Source organism: Somniosus microcephalus, unplaced genomic scaffold, assembly GCF_052327205.1.
Source record: "Somniosus microcephalus isolate GS21.2 unplaced genomic scaffold, FLI_Smic_1.0 unresolved_chr1, whole genome shotgun sequence".
Lineage (NCBI taxonomy): Eukaryota > Metazoa > Chordata > Chondrichthyes > Squaliformes > Somniosidae > Somniosus > Somniosus microcephalus.
Window position 1 is genome coordinate 72,726,238 of NW_028225179.1, and position 15,590 is coordinate 72,741,827.

The following is a 15,590-nucleotide window of genomic DNA, read 5'->3' on the forward strand; positions in this document are numbered from 1 at the left end:
ACCTTGGCTAGACTGCACTTGGAGCACTGTGCACAGTTCTGGTCTCCATATACCTAGGTTAGACCACACTTGGAGTACTGGGCACAGTTCTGGTCTCCATATACCTTGGTTAGACCACACTTGGAGTACTGTGCACAGGTCTGGTCTCCATATACCTTGGTTAGACCACACTTGGAGTACTGTGCACTCTTCTGGTCTCCATATACCTTGGTTAGACCACACTTGGGGCACTGTGCACAGTTCTGGTCTCCATATACCTTGGTTAGACCACACTTGGAGTACTGTGCACAGTTCTGGTCTCCATATACGTTGGCTAGACTGCACTTGGAGCACTGTGCACAGTTCTGGTCTGCATATACCTTGGTTAGATCACACTTGGAGTACTGTGCACAGTTCAGGTCTCCATATACCTTGGCTAGACTGCACTTGGAGCACTGTGCACAGTTCTGGTCCCCATATACCTTGGTTAGACTGCACTTGGAGCACTGTGCACAGTTCTGGTCTGCATATAACAACAGAAAATGCTGGAAAAACTCAGCAGGTCAGGCAACATCCGTGGAGAGAAATTTGAGTTGATGTTTCGGGTTTGACCCTTCTTCAAAACTGTTCTGGTCTCCATATTACAAAAGGGATATAGCGGCATTGGAGAAGGTGCAAAAAATTATTTACATTGATGATACCAGAACTGAGAGGTTGAAACTGTAATGTATGTAAGGGAGAGAACTACTTTTTACAGCTCCTGTATACTGTAGTACCGGCAGTGACCACACCTGTATATAAACCCTGAGTAGTGATCTGTATAGTTAGTTCTAGAGTAACCCTCATTCAGTAAACACCTGTTGAATCGTTCCCTGCAGTCTGATTATTGAAGGACACAACATTAAGATACACGGATATAACATTGGCGATGATGCAGATTTGAACCTACCTGCAACTCTGCATCACCTCCCAGGGATTCGCTCCTGGAGAACAGTGGAAGGAGGTCAAGTCCAGAAGCACGGGCGTCGACCACGGGCAACCGCCCAGTCATCCAGCGGAGATTTGAGCATTGCAGGGGAGGCTGTCGAGAGCCAGGCTTGGCTTTCCAGTCACGGTGGTCCAGCAAAACGGGCTGGCAACAGGTACTGCACAGACCCTTCCCGGACAGTGGCGGCTAGAGCCGACCGACGGCACAGAAAAAGGCCGAGCAGCGTCAACGGGGGAGACAGAGGGCAGAGCGCACAGGGCGCAGCCGGTGTTCAGGACCGAGCAGCATCAACGGGGGAGAAAGGCGAGAGAGAGCAGAGCGCAGCCGGTGTTCAAGGGCCAAGCAGCGTCAACAGGGGAAGAGAGGCGCGTAGGAAAACGCACAGAGCACAGCCGGTGTTCAAGGGCCGAGCAGCGTCAGCGGGGAAGAAGGGAAAGCGCGGGAGACGCCATTTTAAGCCAGTCTCACCACACCCAAAAATGCCGAAGAGTAGCAGTATCACAGCGTTCGACAATGAAGTCGAAGATTGGACGACATATGTCGAACGCATAGAAGTATACTGCAAGGCGAATGAAGTGCCAGATGACAAGAAAGCGCTGGTATTGTTGAATTCAATGGGTGCAAAAACATATGGCTTACTACAAAACCTAGTAACCCCAGAGAAGCCAGTAGAAAAGGAGTTTGAAAACATAGTGTCAATCCTACAGGACCACTTAAACCCCACACCGCTGCTGATAGCAGAAAGATTTAAGTTTCACAAAAGGAACCAGCATAAAGATGAAAGTAATGCTGAGTATTTAACGGAACTGCGCAAGCTATCGAAACACTGCCAGTTTGGAACGGGATTAGCAGATACTTTAAGGGACAAGTTTGTGTGTGGGCTTCAAAGTGAAGGAACCCAGAAACGGCTTCTATCAGAAAAGGATCTTACGCTGGACAAGGCTTTCAGCATTGCAGTATCACACGAAGCAGCAGCACGGGGCGCTGCAGAGATACAACGGAGACCGCAAGAATATGGCACAAATGAAATATCATACGGAACAGTGAAGTGCTATCGCTGCGGCAGAACAACACATGACCATAATGATTGCTGGTTCAAGGACAAAGTGTGCAGACAGTGTGGAAAAGTAGGACACATAGCAAGAGTCTGCAGGTCGGGAAAGAAAACCAGCAGCAAGAAATCTCCACAGGAGAAGCACAAGAAGGTACATAAGGTGACGGAGAGTAATTTAGACGAACAGAAAAGTGATACAGACTCCGGAAGCAAGGAGCTGGGTTGTCTGAAACTACATAATGTGATCAAAACAGAGGATCACCAAACTATCTGGGTCACGCTCAAGATAGCAGGAGTCCAAGTGAAAATGGAATTGGACACAGGATCAGCCCTAACAGTCATAAACCGAAGGGACTACAAGCGGCTATTCTCACATATACCCTTGAGAGATACAAAGATTGTCTTGAAGACGTACACTGGGCAAAAAGTCTACCCCAAAGGAAAAATAAGGGTGAACGTTATATATAACAGCAAGGAAACACCAAAAATGGACCTATATGTATTGCCAGATGGAGGACCACCACTACTAGGACGTGAATGGATCCGGAAGATACAGTTAGATTGGCATTCCATACAAGCACTGACTGTAGATGCCAAAAAGGATAACGACGTCACACCTGGACGACTGTCAAAAATGCTAACTGACGCACAAGAAATGTTCCAGCAGGGACTCGGAACACTAAAAGGCATAACAGCAATGATCAAAATAGGGGAAAATGCAAGCCCAAAGTTTTTTAAGGCCAGACCGGTACCTTATGCAATCCGCCCAGCCGTTGAAGCAGAGCTGGAAGGTTTGGAACATTCAGGAGTACTGTCCAAAGTGGACTGGAGCGAGTGGGCTACACCCATCGTTCCTGTAATGAAGAGGTCGTTGAGTAATACGCCTGGGGAACCAAAGAAGGTTCGCATCTGTGGGGACTTTAAGGTGACAGTGAACCCAGTCCTTCACACTGTACAATATCCGCTTCCGCGGATTGAAAATATTTTCGCCTCGCTATCTAGAGGGAAACGCTTCACTAAGATTGATCTAGCCCAGGCGTACCTGCAAATGGAGGTAGAAGAAGGCTCGAAACAGTACCTCACGATCAACACTCATAAAGGTCTCTACCAATACAACCGGCTGGTGTTCGGGGTAGCATCAGCACCGGCTATTTGGCAAAGGGCAATGGAACAAGTCCTGCAAGGGATTCCAGGGACCCAGTGTTATTTGGACGACATCCTGGTCACGGGCGAAAATGAAAGTGATCACCTCGCCAACCTGGAGCAGGTGCTCACTAGATTGAAGGAATATGGGCTCCGAGCTAATCGCCACAAATGCGATTTTATTCCAGAAGCAGATCTCGTATTTGTGGTAAACCACTGTTTGTATTCCACTGTGTACATGCCTGTACATGCCTCGGCTGACTCCTCCCACAAATCCTAGTATAAAGGTGACTGCTCCACAGCCCCTTTGTATTCTGGACCGGTCGACCACTCGAGGCACACCTTCATTCTCTTGTTAATAAAAGCCTGTTAATTACTCGCTTAATCTCAGTCTTTTGAGTTATTGATAGCGCATCAATTTTATTAACAAGATTTTTATAATGGAGAAGATCCTCACACCAGCATGCCTGGACTTAGATCATCGGGAGGCGGACTCATCCACCAAGTTTATTCACTGGCTTAAGTGTTTTGAAAAATTCCTGACCGCCTCCGCTGCAATCAAATCGGACGAGGACAAACTGGATGTCCTGACCTCCAAAGTGAACCACCGAGTGTACTCGGTCATCCAAGACGCGACCTCGTACGCGGACGCTATCAAGCTCCTCAAGGACCAGTACACGTGCCCAGTGAACGAAGTGTACGCCAGGCACCTTCTGGGGAGTCGTAAACAACAACCTGGGGAATCGACCGTGGAATACCTTCAGGCACTGTCTGTGCTTGGCCGGGCCTGTGGTTGTAAGGATGTAAAGGCCGCCGTGTACACAGAGGAACTTATCCAGGATGCTTTTGTAGCGGGCCACAGGTCCAATTACACCCGACAGCGACTGTTGGAGCAGAGTGACCTCGACCTCAACAAGGCCTCTGAACTCGCACTATCATTGGATGCAGCCTACCGGGGCATGGATACCTACTCCTCTGCACCGTGGACGCCGCGGGGAACGACAGCCTGGGACACGGTAGGACCGTCTCATAGCGCCGTGCCACCCCAGCCACATCCCAGCAATGGCCCAACTACTGCAGCAGTGTCCCAAGGCCAGACAGCAGTGCCCCAAGGCCAGAAATGCTACTTCTGTGGCCAGGCCAAACACCCCAGAGCGCGCTGCCTGGCGAAAAATGCGATCTGCTCGGGCTGCGGGAAGAAGGGACACTACGCCAGTGTCTGCAGGGCCAAAGCCACCCCGAACCCCAGCAGCGCCGCATGTGGGCCGTGCGGGCCGCCATCCTGGGCCTCCCCAGCCATGTGCGAACCACCGGAACAGCAGCCATTTTGGACGCCTCCAGCCACATGGGGATCATGGACGCCGCCATCTTGGACGACAGCCGGGACGCAGCAGGCCCCCAACACCGCCTCATCTGATACCCGCAGCAACACACCGACCCCTACGCTGGCCTCCGTTACACTGGACCAAGCGAGACCGCACCAGCTGGCCAGTTCCACAATGGACATTAAGGTAAATGGTCACAAAACAATCTGCCTTTTTGACTCTGGGAGCACAGAGAGCTTCATCCACCCCGACACGGTGCGGCGTTGCTCTCTCCCAGTCCTGCCTGCGCACCAGCGGATTTCTATGGCCTCCGAGTCCCAGTCGGCGGACATTGGCGGCTACTGCGTGGTGACACTCATAGTAGACGGGACTGTGTACGATAATTTTAAACTTCTGGTCCTGCCCGACCTCTGCGCTGCCATTCTGCTGGGGTTAGATTTTCAGTGCCACCTTAAAAGTGTTACGATGGCGTACAGTGGACCCCTCCCCCCACTCACAGTCCGCAGCCAGCAGCTTCCAAATTGCCCGCCGCGCACCAGGTGCAACCTCTCCACACTCAGAGTCACCCCCCCCCCCACTGTTTGCTAACCTCACCCCCGACTGTAAGCCCATCGCCACAAAGAGCAGGCGATACAGTGCCGGGGACAGGGTTTTCATTAAAACCGAAGTGGAGCGGCTCCTGAAGGAAGGGATTATTGAGGGCAGCACCAGCCCCTGGCGAGCCCAGGTTGTGGTCGTTAAGACCGGCGAGAAGCAGCGCCTGGTCATCGACTACAGCCAGACAATAAATCGCTACACCCTGCTGGACGCTTACCCACTCCCCCGCATAGCTGATATGGTCAACCAGATTGCGCAGTACCGCGTCTTCTCGACCATTGACCTGAAATCAGCGTACCACCAGCTCCCTATCCGCCCTGAGGACCGCCAGTATACTGCCTTTGAGGCAAACAGCCGCCTCTATCACTTCCTTAGGGTTCCCTTTGGCGTCACCAACGGGGTCTCCGTCTTCCAAAGGGAGATGGACCGGATGGTAGATCAAAATGCGTTGCAGGCCACTTTCCCATATCTGGACAATGTGACCATCTGCGGCCATGACTTGCAGGACCATGACGCAAACCTCAAAAAATTCCTCTGCACCGCCAAACTCCTCAACCTGACGTATAACAAGGAGAAGTGCATATTCCGCACAAACCGCCTCGCCATCCTTGGCTGTGTTGTGGAACACGGAGTCATCGGCCCCGACCCCGACCGGATGCGTCCCCTTATGGAACTCCCACTGCCCCACTGCCTCAAGGCCCTGAAGAGGTGCCTAGGGTTTTTCTCTTATTACGCCCAGTGGGTCCCCTACTATGCGGACAAGGCCCGTCCGCTGATCAAGTCCACCTCTTTTCCCGTGACGGCAGAGGCCCGCTTAGCCTTCCACCGTATCAAGGAAGACATTGCCAAAGCCACCATGCACGCAGTGGACGAATCCATCTCCTTCCAGGTGGAAAGCGACGCGTCCGACTTTGCCCTGGCCGCTACCCTCAGTCAGGCGGGGAGACCCGTGGCCTTCTTTTCACGAACCCTCCAGGGCCCGGAGACCAGACACTCCGCTGTTGAGAAGGAGGCCCAGGCTATTGTGGAGGCTGTGCGTCATTGGAGGCACTACCTGGCCGGAAAACGATTTACCCTGCTCACTGACCAGCGTTCAGTTGCTTTCATGTTTAACAACAAGCAGAGGGGCAAAATCAAAAACGACAAGATCTTGAGGTGGAGAATCGAACTTTCCACCTACAATTACGAGACCTTGTACCGGCCCGGGAAGCTCAATGAACCTCCGGATGCTCTATCGCATGGCACCTGCGCCAGCGCGCAGATCGATAGACTGCGGGCCCTCCACAATGACCTCTGCCACCCGGGGGTCACCAGGTTCTTCCACTTCATCAAGGCCCGCAACCTGCCTTACTCCATTGAGGAGGTCAGGACCATGACCAGGAACTGCCAAATCTGCGCTGAGTGCAAACCGCACTTTTATAGACCAGACAGGGCTCACCTGATAAAAGCCACTCGCCCCTTCGAGCACCTGAGCGTTGATTTTAAAGGGCCTCTCCCCTCCTCCGACCGCAATGTGTACTTCCTCAATATTATTGATGAGTACTCCCGTTTCCCGTTTGCCATCCCCTGCCCGAACATGACCAGTGTCACGGTCATTAAATGTCTGAACGGCCTCTTCACCCTGTTCGGTTTCCCCAGCTACATCCATAGCGACCGGGGCTCATTGTTTATGAGCGACGAACTCCGTCAGTACCTGCTAACTAGGGGTATTGCCACAAGCAGGACCACCAGTTACAACCCCCGGGGGAACGGACAGGTGGAAAGAGAAAATGCGACAGTTTGGAAGGCCGCCCTGCTAGCCTTAAATCCGACCTCCCGCTGGCAGGATGTGCTCCCCGATGCGCTCCACTCTATTCGGTCACTGCTCTGCACTGCCACTAACGCCACCCCTCATGAGAAAATGTTTGTCTTCCCAAGGAAGTCCACATCGGGGACATCGCTACCGCCATGGCTGACGTCCCCAGGGCCGGTCCTACTGAGAAGACACGTGAGGACCCATAAAACGGACCCCCTGGTCGAGAGGGTCGACCTCCTCCATGCCAACCCCCAGTATGCTTACATTGCGTACCCGGACGGGCGGGAGGACACAGTCTCCATAAGAGACCTCGCACCCTCGGGGGTCGCAGTAACCCACTACCCACTACCACCCCCCCCCCACGATCTGATATGCAGCCCCAGCAGACGGCAGGCCTGGGCCCCGCGACCCGCTCGACATCTACGAGGACGACACACCAGTGCCCCAGCCTACGCGGGACTCGACGCCGGAAGCTTCACTACCCCTGCCGTCGCCACGTCGATCACAGCGGCAGACAAGACGTCCGGAGAGACTCCAATACACTAACTTTTAATACACTTCACCCCGCCGGACTCAATTTTAAACAAGGGGTGAATGTGGTAAACCACTGTTTGTATTCCACTGTGTACATGCCTGTACATGCCTCGGCTGACTCCTCCCACAAATCCTAGTGTAAAGGTGACTGCTCCACAGCCCCTTTGTATTCTGGACCGGTCGACCACTCGAGGCACACCTTCATTCTCTTGTTAATAAAAGCCTGTTAATTACTCGCTTAATCTCAGTCTTTTGAGTTATTGATAGCGCATCAGTATTGTGGCCACGTTATTGATAAAGAGAGGTTACATAAGTCCCCTGAAAAGATTGAGGCAGTAGTCAAGGCACCAGCACCGGAAAATGTGTCACAACTGAGGTCGTTCCTCGGGCTGGTGAACTACTACCATAAGTTCTTGCCGAATTTATCTACCGTACTACACCCACTGAACACCCTACTGCAAACGGGGGTACCATGGAAGTGGAGTGACGAATGTAAATGAGCTTTCCAGAAGAGCAAAGCATTGATCACATCAAAAGAGGTGTTAGTTCATTTCAACCCAGCACTACCAATTCGGTTGGCGTGTGATGCATTACCCTATGGCATTGGAGCGGTGCTGTCGCACAAATTCCCGGATGGCTCAGAGAGGCCAGTAGCCTTTGCGTCTCGGTCACTAACCTCAGCCGAGCGCAACTACGCCCAGATTGACAGGGAGGCCCTCAGCCTAGTGTGGGGAGTGAAAAAGTTCAATCACTATCTGCACGGGCAGAAGTTCACCTTGCTGACTGACCACCAACCACTTGTCTCCAGCTTTAATCCAAAGAAGGGCATTCCGGTGATGACTGCGCAACAGCTACAAAGATGGTCCCTTTTTCTAGGGGCGCACCAATATGAAATCGAGTATAAGGGCACGAAACAGCATGGAAACGCTGATGGACTATCACGCCTGCCACTGCCTACTGCGGAGGAAGCACCAGCAGTGGATCCTGTCGAAATATTTCATTCGACTATAATTGAATGCTTGCCAGTAACTAACGCTGGTATAGAGAAGGAGACCCGAAATGACCCGACACTGTCTCAGGTATATGATTTGATGGTGAAGGGATGGCCAGCACATGGCGACTCACTGTTGCCAGCATTCTCATCCAGAAGAGAACAGCTGTCAGTGTGCCAGGGGACCTTGATGTGTGGATCCCGAGTGGTAATTCCACCCAAGTTAAGGGAGAGAGTGCTCAATGAGTTTCACGAAGGTCATCTGGGATGGGTGTAAATGAAAAGCCTTGCTAGGGCTTATGTGTGGTGGCCGGGGATCGATCAGCAAATCGAGGACCTGACAAAGATCTGCTCAGGATGCCAGAAGGTCCAAAATGCACCACCACATGCCCCTCTGCACCCATGGGAGTGGCCCTCATCTCCATGGCAACGGGTGCATATTGATTTTGCTGGTCCATTCACGGACTCAATGTTTTTAATAGCCGTGGATGCGCACTCGAAATGGCCTGAGGTGATCAAAATGTCCTCCACCACCACGGAGAAAACTATTGCAGTCCTACGGACCATTTTTGCCAGGAACAGCTTGCCAGAGCAGATTTGCTCTGATAATGGACCACAGTTTGTGTCCGAAGAGTTTCGAAGATTTATGAAAAGGAATGGGGTAAGGCATTACACATCCGCCCCGTATCATCCAGCCACAAATGGATTGGCTGAGAGGTTCGTACAAACCTTTAAAAAAGCAGTAAAGGCCATGTGCGATGACGACATTCCACTGCAGCATAAGGTGGACAATTTCCTGTTAGCCTTCAGAAATGCGACACATGCAGTCACCAACCAGGCCCCAGCCATGATGTTCTTTAACCGAAGGTTGAGATCTCGTCTGGATTTGCTCAGACCAAATGTACGAAGAGATGTTGAGAGTAAGCAATTCCAGCACATCAATGAGAAGCCGACAAGGAGCTTCAATGTAGGGCAACCAGTCTTGGCCCGCGACTACCGAACAGAGAAATGGCAACCAGGAACGATATGCACACGGCAGGGGCCACTAATGTACACAGTGGATGTTGGGGAGAACATTGTGAGACGCCATGCTGACCAGATACTAGAGTCACAGGAACGAGTCAACCCCATGCCTCGCCCATACGTACCTGGTGATGAACCCGACGTACAGGTAGCATCTACCCCAGAAACAGTAGCATCGGAAGCTGATGAACCAACCGACGACAGGGGGCCAGAATCGCCTCCGCACCAAGAGCAAGACACTCGGGAAAGGCGTTATCCAGAAAGAATCAGGAAGCCTCCCCAGAGACTGAATATATGAATGGACTATTTTCATATAACATTGTATATTAAAAATGTTAATTGTTAAATGAGTATTATGGTACTGTTAATCTAAAAGGGGAGGAATTGTAATGTATGTAATGTATATATACCTTAAGGGAGAGAACTACTTTTTACAGCTCCTGTTTACTGTAGTACCGGCAGTGACCACACCTGTATATAAACCCTGAGTAGTGATCTGTACAGATAGTTCTAGAGTAACCCTCATTCAGTAAACACCTGTTGAATCGTTCCCTGCAGTCTGATTATTGAAGGACACAACATTAAGATACACGGATATAACAGAAACTATCAGGAAAGGATGAACAGGCTGGGTCTCTTTTCTCTAGCAAAGAAAAGACTGAGGGGTAGACATAGCGATGATTCCACTTGTGGGGGAGACCAAAACTAGGGGCCATAAATATAAGATAGTCACAAGAAATCCAATGGGGAATTCAGGAGAAACTTCTTTACCCAGAGAGTGGTGAGAATGTGGAACTCGCTGCCACAGGGAGTGGTTGAGGCGAATAGTATAGAGGCATTTAACGGGAAGCTCGATAAGCAGATGAGGGAGAAAGGAAGAGAAGGTTATTCTGATAGGGTGAGATGAAGTAGGAGTGGGAGGAGTCTCGTGTGGAGCATAAACACCGGCACGGATCAGTTGGGCTGAATGGCCTGTTCCTTTGCTGCACATTCGATGTCAGACCGAAGCTTTGGTCCCCATCACAAACTCCGTTCCCTAGTCACTGACTCCATCCCTCTCCTTGGCCACTGTCTGAGGCTAAAGCAGACTTTGCAAACTTGCCATCCTAATTAGAGCCAGGCCATTCAGGGGTGATGTCAGGAAGCACTTCTTCACACAAAGGGCAGTGGAAATCTGGAACTCTCTCCCCCAAAAAGCTGTTGTTCAAAAACTGTGATTGATAGATTTTTTTGTTAGGCAAGGGTATTAAGGGATAAGGAAGCAAGGCGGGGAGGTGGAGTTAGATCCAGATCAGTCGTGATCTGATTGAATGGGGGAACAGGCTCGAGAGGCTCCTCCTGTTCCCATGTTCCTCGCGGGATACAGTGGGCTATAAAGTGAAACCCTTTCTCTTGCAGTGAAGATCAACTTGAACTCAAGCATGCAGCTGCGGGGCGGTGGGCTCAAGACTGACTACGTGGCCGCTCAGTTCCATCTCCACTGGGGGAACAGTACGAGCTCTGCGGGCTCCGAACACACGATGAACGGTAACCGGGCGGGCATGGAGGTGAGCAGGAGGCAGTGGTCGCGATTACCACTCGGATCCCAAGGTATTTTCCGCATAAGGTCTCCCTCCACCGGGATCCTCTCTCTCTCTCCCCTCCTCCAGGGCGGACCTTCCCTGCTGTGTGTGTGTATGTGTGGGGGTCTTAGTCCCACACCTGGTGCGAGCGGCTCACTCAGCATGAGGCCAGGGATGGAGCCTGGGCCTTTCCTGCTGTGTCGGGCCCTCTGTTGAGGTCCTAGGAGAGGGCGGGTCCCTGGGGAATGACGCTCCCTCCCTACCTGGCTTACTCTGGAAGTTGCTGCTAGCTTCCAATGGCTTTGCTGAGCTGACCGTCCGACCCACTGACTGTCTGACACTGAACGTCTGACACCGACCGTCTGACCCACTGTCCGTCCGACCCACTGACTGTCTGACACTGAACATCTGACACTGACCGTCTCACCCACTGTCCGTCTGACCCATTGACTGTCTGACACTGACCGTCTGACCCACTGACTATCTGACACTGAACGTCTGACACCGACCGTCTGACCCACTGTCCGTCTGACCCACTGACTGTCTGACACTGAACATCTGACACTGACCGTCTGACCCACTGACTGTCTGACACTGAACGTCTGACACTGACCGTCTGACCCACTGACTGTCTGACACTGACCGTCTGACCCACTGACAGTCTGACACTGACCGTCTGACCCAATGACCATCTGACCCACTGACCGTCTGACACACTGACAGTCTGACACTGACCATCTGACACTGAACGTCTGACACTGACCATCTGACCCACTGTCTGTCCGACCCACTGAATGTCTGAAACTGAACATCTGACACTGACCGCCTGACCCACTGACTGTCTGACACTGACCGTCTGACTCAATGACCATCTGACCCACTGACCGTCTGTCACCGACTGTCTGACACTGAATGTCTGACACTGAGCGTCTGACCCACTGACCGTCTGACCCACTGACCATCTGACACACTGACGTTCTGACACTGACCATCTGACACTGACTGTCTGACACTGACCACCTGACACACTGACCATCTGACACTGACTGTCTGACACTGACCACCTGACACACTGACCATCTGACACTGAACATCTGACACTGACCATCTGACACTGAACATCTGAGCCACTGACCATCTGAATGACTGCCTGTCTAACCCACTGAGCGTCTGACACTGACCGTCTGACACTGACCGTCTGACCCACTATCTGACACTGACTGTCTGACACTGACCGTCTGACCCACTGAGCATCTGACCCACTGAGCGTCTGACACTGACCGTCTGACACTGAACATCTGATCCACTGAGCGTCTGACCCACTGAGCATCTGACCCACTGACAATCTGACCCACTGAGCGTCTGACCCACTGACCATCTGACACTGACCATCTGACACTGACCATCTGACACTGACCGTCTGACAATGACCGTCTGACACTGAACATCTGACCCACTGACCATCTGACACTGACCATCTGACACTGAACATCTGACCCACTGAGCATCTGACCCACTGACCGTCTGACACTGACCGTCTGACACTGACCGTCTGACACTGACCGTCTGACACTGACCGTCTGACACTGAACATCTGACCCACTGACCGTCTGACACTGACCGTCTGACACTGACCGTCTGACACTGACCGTTTGACACTGAACATCTGACCCACTGAGCGTCTGATCCACTGACCATCTGACACTGACCATCTGACACTGAACATCTGACCCACTGAGCATCTGACCCACTGACCATCTGACACTGACCGTCTGACACTGACCGTCTGACACTGACCGTCTGACCCACTGACCATCTGACACTGAACATCTGACCCACTGAGCGTCTGATCCACTGACCATCTGACACTGAACATCTGACCCACTGAGCATCTGACCCACTGACCGTCTGACCCGCTGAGCGTCTGACCCACTGACCATCTGACACTGACCGTCTGACCCACTGACCATCTGACCCACTGACCTTCTGACACTGACCATCTGACACTGAACATCTGACCCACTGAGCATCTGACCCACTGACCGTCTGACACTGACCGTCTGACACTGACCGTCTGACACTGAACATCTGACCCACTGAGCATCTGACCCACTGACCGTCTGACACTGACCGTCTGACACTGACCGTCTGACACTGAACATCTGACCCACTGAGCGTCTGATCCACTGACCATCTGACACTGACCATCTGACACTGAACATCTGACCCACTGAGCATCTGACCCACTGACCGTCTGACACTGACCATGTGACACTGAACATCTGACCCACTGAGCGTCTGACCCACTGAGCATCTGACCGTCTGACACTGACCGTCTGACACTGACCGTCTGACACTGAACATCTGACCCACTGAGCGTCTGACCCACTGACCATCTGACACTGACCATCTGACACTGACCGTCTGACACTGACCGTCTGACACTGAACATCTGACCCACTGAGCGTCTGACCCACTGACCATCTGACACTGACCATCTGACACTGACCATCTGACACTGACCGTTTGACACTGAACATCTGACCCACTGAGCGTCTGATCCACTGACCATCTGACACTGACCATCTGACACTGAACATCTGACCCACTGAGCATCTGACCCACTGACCATCTGACACTGACCGTCTGACACTGACCGTCTGACCCACTGACCATCTGACACTGAACACCTGACCCACTGAGCGTCTGATCCACTGACCATCTGACACTGAACATCTGACCCACTGAGCATCTGACCCACTGACCGTCTGACCCGCTGAGCGTCTGACCCACTGACCATCTGACACTGACCGTCTGACCCACTGACCATCTGACCCACTGACCATCTGACACTGACCATCTGACACTGAACATCTGACCCACTGAGCATCTGACCCACTGACCGTCTGACACTGACCGTCTGACACTGACCGTCTGACACTGAACATCTGACCCACTGACCGTCTGACACTGACCGTCTGACACTGACCGTTTGACACTGAACATCTGACCCACTGAGCGTCTGATCCACTGACCATCTGACACTGACCATCTGACACTGAACATCTGACCCACTGAGCATCTGACCCACTGACCATCTGACACTGACCGTCTGACACTGACCGTCTGACACTGACCGTCTGACCCACTGACCATCTGACACTAAACATCTGACCCACTGAGCGTCTGATCCACTGACCGTCTGACCCACTGACCATCTGACACTGAACATCTGACCCACTGAGCATCTGACCCACTGACCGTCTGACCCGCTGAGCGTCTGACACTGACCGTCTGACACTGACCGTCTGACCCACTGAGCATCTGACCCACTGACCGTCTGACCCACTGACCATCTGACACTGACCATCTGACACTGATCGTCTGACCCACTGACCATCTGACCCACTGACCATCTGACACTGACCATCTGACACTGAACATCTGACCCACTGAGCATCTGACCCACTGACCGTCTGACACTGACCGTCTGACACTGACCGTCTGACACTGAACATCTGACCCACTGAGCGTCTGATCCACTGACCATCTGACACTGACCATCTGACACTGACCGTCTGACACTGACCATCTGACCCACTGACCGTCTGACACTGACCATGTGACACTGAACATCTGACCCACTGAGCGTCTGACCCACTGAGCATCTGACCGTCTGACACTGACCGTCTGACACTGACCGTCTGACACTGAACATCTGACCCACTGAGCGTCTGACCCACTGACCATCTGACACTGACCATCTGACACTGACCGTCTGACACTGAACATCTGACCCACTGAGCGTCTGACCCACTGAGCATCTGACCATCTGACACTGACCGTCTGACACTGACCGTCTGACACTGAACATCTGACCTACTGACCGTCTGACCCACTGACCATCTGACACTGACCATCTGACACTGACCATCTGACACTGACCGTCTGACACTGAACATCTGACCCACTGAGTGTCTGACCCACTGAGCGTCTGACCCACTGACCATCTGACCCACTGAGCGTCTGACCCACTGACCATCTGACACTGACCGTCTGACCCACTGACCATCTGACACTGACCATCTGACACTGACCGTCTGACCCACTGACCATCTGACACTGACCGTCTGACCCACTGACCATCTGACACTGACCATCCAAAAGATGTGCAGGTTAGGTTGATTGGCTATGATAAATTGACCCTCAGTGTTAGGGGGATTAAATACGTGGGGATAGGGTGGTATATGTGTTGGTGTAGGGGTTAAGGGGATCGGGTGGGATATGTGTCGGTGCAGGCTCGATGGGCCGAAATGGCCTCTATCTGCATTGTGGGGTTTCTGTGAATCTGTTTCTGTGAATCTGACACTGACCGTCTGACCCACTGACCATCTAACACTGACCATCTGACACTGACCATCTGACACTGACCATCTGACCCACTGAGCGTCTGATCCACTGAGCGTCTGACCCACTGAGCGTCTGACACTGACCATCTGACACTGACCATCTGACCCACTGAGCATCTGACCCACTGAGCATCTGACCCACTGACCATCTGACACTGACCATCTGACCCACTGAGCATCTGACCCACTG

The 15,590-nt window shown here is 52.4% G+C and overlaps 1 protein-coding gene across 1 annotated transcript in view; it reads left to right on the forward strand.

The window, feature by feature from the left end:
* Window positions 1-15,590, forward strand: part of LOC147095490 (uncharacterized) — a 263,751-nt gene that overhangs the window by 68,061 nt on the left and 180,100 nt on the right. The window contains exon 7 of the mRNA XM_085973648.1: window positions 10,828-10,976. Coding sequence (XP_085829774.1) covers window positions 10,828-10,976 — 149 coding nt within the window. The remainder of the gene's footprint in view (window positions 1-10,827; window positions 10,977-15,590) is intronic.